At 36.7% G+C, this 6,353-nt stretch overlaps 1 protein-coding gene across 1 annotated transcript in view; it reads right to left on the bottom strand.

Moving 5' to 3' along the window:
- Positions 1–534: 534 nt before the first annotated feature.
- Positions 535–6,353, bottom strand: part of LOC146157600 (uncharacterized) — a 42,760-nt gene continuing 36,941 nt past the window's right edge. Inside the window, exons 18-20 of the mRNA XM_083388272.1 lie at positions 4,764–6,011; positions 3,643–3,719; positions 535–2,134 (exon numbers count right to left, since the gene is read on the bottom strand). Coding sequence (XP_083244398.1) covers positions 1,943–2,134; positions 3,643–3,719; positions 4,764–6,011 — 1,517 coding nt within the window. The 3' untranslated portion in view covers positions 535–1,942. The remainder of the gene's footprint in view (positions 2,135–3,642; positions 3,720–4,763; positions 6,012–6,353) is intronic.

Raw genomic sequence — 6,353 nt, 5'->3', positions numbered from 1 at the left:
TTGGTTCTAGTGTCATATGATTTTCATAGTCAAATGTAAAACAAAAGTATTTTGTTTAGGTTTGTGCAAAGCAGGGCTGCGTAGTCTTGCTAAAACTAACTCCGACTACGGCCAAAACCCGAGCCCGGCTCAGACTCAATAGCCTACATTTCACTGATTAACGTAACTACAATAAAAATAAGGTGGTTTTCAGCAATCCACTCATTAGGGTGTCAGAAACATCATTCACCGAAAGTAAGTGGTGGGAAAAAATGACGCCATTTGCTTTACCTTTACAATTCACAGTTGGTTAACCTATCTGTTTCGAAGTTTGGGACTGCGCATGCGAACGTCGGACTCGGTTAATTTTACGTGGTCTTACTCTGGTCCTGAGTCGGACTCTAGCAAAACAAACCGACTCCGTCGAGTCCCGAGTCCGACTCCACAACATTGGTGCAAAGTATAGGATTATTATTCAAATAGGTTTCTACGGTAATATACCTCAAATTCTACGTTTTAAAATAGTTTCCAGACTGTAGACAAATGAAACAGATGTCGGAGGTACAGTTTTAAAATCGAAAAAACATTTTAAATGGTACACGCGGACTGAATAAGTTAATTAGGTGGCACTATGAAAAGAAAATAAAATTCTCCTTTAACCCGATGAGCGAACGCTTGTGAAGATTAAAAAACAATCTTTCGCTATACAAGGCCACCTGATAAACCTATTTAGAATTAGACAAACACGGCCATTTACCAAGATCAATAAGAACTAAAACACATTAAGGTGGTATATTTTAAAACACCGCACTTGCTAAAAATAAACGAAACAAATGGCGAAATGTTATTGCGTTAATAAAGACAGCAGATTTAGTGAAGAATGAATAAAACTTTTGCAAAGAAAAACAAAAGTTAGTAACAAAGTTGTCAATCGCGGCACAAATATGGAAAAGTCAAGGCGGGACGTAAAAAGAAATAAAATGCATCTTGTCAATAAATAAAAGGACGGGCAGACAGTCATCGCATATCTCAACACAAATAAAAACACAAAGTGGAACACACGATCTAAAATGTGCACGAACAAGGGAACTAACATAAGGTCATGTTGATAAAGCAATTTAATCACTAAATTATTTTAACACAGGGTAAAGATTTGGTAATTTAAATTTTACAAAATCCTTATTTTTTTTTTCAGAAAATTTATCAAAAAAGTTTAAAACAGTTTGTCTATGGCCTACAACTTTATTATTTTGGGATTGTAAAAAGTCAACTGCTTGTATTGAGAATAATTTAAAAGTACCCCACAGACACAGTTTTGCTTACAATATAGTCAAATAACAATGGCGTAACATATACATTAATGAATATAATGTGAAGATTGATTGTGCACGTAGTGATAAATGCTACAATATAGCGCAAAAATATCTACTAAGCATAATTTGAATACTGCATATAGTAAGCTAAGGCGATATAAGAACGTTAAATGATTTTAGCAAGTGGCAATAATATGAAGTACAAAGAAAATTTGCGAATAACGCATAATAACAAAGCAGCTATCATGAAAAATTTGTAAGTCTCTTAATTTCAGCTGTATGTTTGCGCACGAATTCATTTGAAAACGTTAAATGCACATTTTAAGAGACGTGACGTCATTTTGCATGCAATACATCCTAATAAAGTTTTAATGAAAAAAGACCTTTTTGCCATATACAACAGCAGAATTTTGGTGTAAGATTTCATAAAATATTTTTGTGTGAATGTTTGGCCACAAATCACTGAATGCAGTTGGATCGTACAAGAGTTATAAGTAGAAATAATTTAACTTCAGTATGCGGCCCTCAAAGTTTCTTTCTGCTATTTATGGCCTTTGTACCATTTTGAGTTAGTGCTGGTCTGTCGTAGAGGCTGTTACTCTACAACCTTTACTCTAAAGCCAAAAACAAGGACATTACTTTGTGATTTGTTATCTTCTTTCAACGTTAGGCACATTGTGGCCATGCCGTGTGTCAAGGTCATCCGATTGACTGCCAAGGTCATCAGCCACGACCCCGGATGAATTTTCATCAGGTACGTCATCAAAAGTGCTCAAAAACTTCGGGTTGGCTCGAAACCAGCTGCTCTTTGGCGCTTCGGGTGGTGAATAGATCCCCTCGTTCTAAAAAAATCGCAAAAAAATAAGTCCGCGTAGTTTAACGAGAATAAGCTTATTATTTAGCGATAAAACTCAAAGTTTAAAAACCCGCGAGAAACCAGGATCATATATATACTGGCATCGTAAGTGCCTATAGGTAAAGCGATCCCATCCAATACCAAATGACGTCACCACTACCAGGTGATGGAGCCGAAATTGTTTTAGCAAAAAAAGGTTTAGTTACCTTCAATTGGTAAACCTAACATTTTTTAGGAAATTTGTATTTCAAGGTGGAATTGTTTAAATGCAAAACATAAAGTCGCAAATTATGTACAAAATTCGTACATTTATTTAATATCGGATCGGCACCGATACCACCCTCGTATCGGACGAGTACCGATACTGTAGTATCGGACGAGTACCGATACCGCCCTAGTATCGGACGAGTACCGATACCGCCCTAGTATCGGACGAGTACCGATACCGCCCTAGTATCGGACGAGTACCGATTAGGGATGTTCAAAGTAGAATATCGAATCCTTGGATTCGAATCCAATTCTGCCGTTTATTTCGGGTAATTGGAACCGATATAATTTAATGTTTTACCGCGGATTGTTGCGCCTAATTGCACAAACGCGTGTGGTAAGTTGGCCTGTCGTTGCGGCGACCAATTTAGAGTGATTGCTTTAAATGTAACCTGGTAGTGCATTGTCAGCGATTTTTCGGGCGACCAATTAGCGCGTCTCGCGATAACGTTCGTCTAATAATTAAGTGTCAATCAAGCGTTATTGGGCAAGCGATCAACATGTAATGTCTGGTGTGGAGTTCGCAATTTCCCTAAATGCGTTAAGTTGCAAATGTAACATTACGTTGTAAAACGTGCTGGCCGTCCACAAAATGCGCTATAGGGTTACTTAAGGTCAACTTTAGGCCAATATTCAGCGAGGTATGCACTTAGGCGCAGTGTAATTGCAAGAATTCGTTAAGTCAATAGTAACTTTGTATTCTTTGCAGTACATTATTTGACTGCATAACAGATCACGTTAGTAAAAAAATAAGCTCTAGGACCCAACAATGCTTGATAAAACAGGACCGAATTGCTTAAGACTTCTGTGTGCAGTGTTTCATTGTACTAACTATTGGCAAAAATATAAGTTTTGGCAACTGACATATAACAGTTTACAGAACTGCTTTAAATGACAGTTGTTAAGAATGTTAAACATATGGGAGATTTTTTTTATTATAATGTACACATGTTAGAAAATTGTTTGGGCGATTTATTGCTGTGATTGTGGGCCCTGTGGGGTAGATTAAGATTAATCTCTTCCCCAAACAAATTCGAGGTTAAATAATTAAAATAATTTAATAAAAATATACTAGGATTCGCTATTCTGGATTCGTTATTCTAGATTCGAAACCTATTATTCTAGAATACCTTGGTATTCTACTTTGAACATCCCTAGTACCGATACTACTACTTAAAATGGGGTGTTGGCCCCGATCCGCTATTACCATATATTTCTACCGCTTACCCTTCTTTTAAAAGCAAAGCAGATCAAGACAGCGATTAGAATGACGACTGCCAGTACAATTAGGACGATCCACCAAACTAAAAAACAACATTCAGTTGATCAAGTAAAAACTATTATAAAGTAGGTTTGTAAATATCTAGTCATTACCTAGCTGTGTTGCATTCTCTGTTCTATGACACACGATTTTTTTATGTTACAATGCAGGTTTTGGAATATTATAAGTAACTCAATAATAAACTGTTTAACAAAGTAGGCAACAATTGAGGTATTAAAATGTCTTAAAAGGTATACGCCTGTACCAACTTTGGAGCGTAATGGTTGGAGGTTGTAGTAAGACGTAATAAAAATATCAAAGCCCATACAGAAGTAGGTATCACGAACGTTTCGAATAACTGTTTATAGGATTGAAAATGAAATCAGGGTTATTTGAAACGTTCAAGATGCTACCTGCTTCTGTATGGGCTTTGATATTCTCATTACTCCTGTACCAAGAATGTCTGTTATTGGTCTTACCGTGTTTTAAAAATGAATATCAAGGCCAAGAAGGTCAAGTAAAGACGTTTTGATTAGCACTTGTATCATTATTATAATGTGACTAAATAAAATCCAAATTTTACTTATAAAAGGTGGGACGCGTATATTTAGGTCACATAAACTAATGATGTGCGGATCGAAACGTCTTTTGTTATGATGTCGGTTCACTCGACCTTTTTGGCTTCGATTTTCATTAATAAGCTACATTTAAACCGTGCACAGTGTACTGTACATAAGTTTATGGTGTTTTTAATATTGCATTACTTAAACAATGTTCTTTACATTTTGCAACTATTTTTAGTGTTTGGCGTAACTACATTGTTATGTTTATAAATAAAGTTGTATTGCGTATTTTTAACCCTTTGAGAAACTCTTGGTGGTATAATGGTTGGAGGTTGTGGTAAGAATATCAAAGCCCATACAGAAGTAGATAGCATTTTAAACGTTTCGAATAACTTTTTATTCAAATATTTATACGAAACTTTCAAAATACTACCACTTCTGTTTGTTTTTTGATATACTTACTACGTCTTGGTGGTAAATTTCTTTAAAAGCTTATTTTTTGTGATATTTTTACATACTCTTACCAGAGGAGCCTGTAAGTGTTCTACACTGGACGCCATCGCCAGAAAAACCTTCCAAGCATCTGCAAGTAAATGTGGTCTTCTGGTTTATGCATTCAGCGTTCTTATGGCAATTGTGAATTCCTTTAGTGCAGAAATGAACACAATCACTTCCACTTGGCGTGAAAAAATCTTTGCAGCGACAAACGTTCTTAAAGTTTGATTCAACACAAGAAGCGTTTTCGTGACACAAGCTAGAGTTGACTTTGCAGTCAATTTCGGCACAATAAGTTCCATTTCCGACGAAATTATCATCACAGGTGCATTTAAAACTGCTGCTCAAACTGGTACAGGTTGCATTTAAGTGACAGTCGTTACTAGCACAATAGTCAATTGCTTTACAATCTGTTCCATTGCCTTCATACCCAGCTATGCACTCGCACCTGTAACCCTCAGGTTCGTCTGTACAGTTTGCAAACTCGTGGCAAAGACCAGGGCCGCAGATTTGCCAGCATTTCGTCCCGTTGCCTGAATAGCCAGGTCTACATTGGCACCAGTAACTGCCGTTTGTGTTAAAACAATCGGCGTTATTGTGACATAAGTTAGAGGCATTGTTACATTCGTTTATGTCGTCACAAACCGAACCGTTTTGTTTGAAATTTTTCCAGCAGTTGCAAGTATAATTGCCTGGTAAGTTAGTACAGTTTGAAAATGGTGGGCATGGGTTAGTTAGGCATTCGTTTATATCTGTACAGTTAGTACCGTTAAAACCGCTTAAACATGAGCATTCATAGCTGCCTAATGTGTTTGTACATTCCGAATTACTCGGGCAAACAGAAGGTAACAGTTCGCACTCATTAATATCTGTACAGTTACAGGTGTCACCAGTAAAACCTTCGTTGCAGCTACATATGTAACTTCCTACTGTGTTCTCGCATTTCGAAGCATTGTCTGAAGGCAAATTGTCACACTCAACTATATCATAGCAACTGTAACCATCCCCAGTAAATCCACTTTCACAAACGCACTCAAATGTGGAATAAATGTTGCTACAAGTTGCATTTTCGTCGCAATCTGTTGAGTTCGAGTTTAGAAGCACGACCGAGCTCTCTGTTATCGAGCTACAAGTAGCGTTGTAGCGCGATGTGTAACTAACATCGCTACATTCGTCAATATCCTCGCAGAAAGTACCGTTTCCTTTAAGACCGTCTCTACATCTGCATTGAAAACCCATAGAACAGTTCAGACAAAGCGCATCTTTATGGCAGCAATCTGAAATAAGAAAACATAAGAAATTCCTTGGTGTGTGCCCTATATTGAATGGAAGCTGATATCAGGTCTGAGGTTCAATATCTTTGTGATTTTAAGTGGATTTTGTGCCATTTAAAATTAACCTGTTCTTAGACTGCTGGAGTCCATGTAGCAATTAACAAAAACCGTTAAAACCTTAATAAAAAATTAATAAAAAGGTTTTAGTTTTAAACTCAACCCAACTGGGTGAATGGAATTAAACGAGTGAACCAATGTTAATAAACTTCGCTGCATATTATTTATTTTTATTATGTCTGTATTCGTTTTATATCGACCTTTCTGTGATGATTTACCTTTTCAAAG

Source organism: Ascidiella aspersa, chromosome 4 (assembly GCF_963924565.1).
Source record: "Ascidiella aspersa chromosome 4, kaAscAspe10.2, whole genome shotgun sequence".
In the NCBI taxonomy this organism is placed as follows: Eukaryota; Metazoa; Chordata; class Ascidiacea; order Phlebobranchia; family Ascidiidae; genus Ascidiella; species Ascidiella aspersa.
This window is presented reverse-complemented; position numbering and strand designations above follow the sequence as displayed.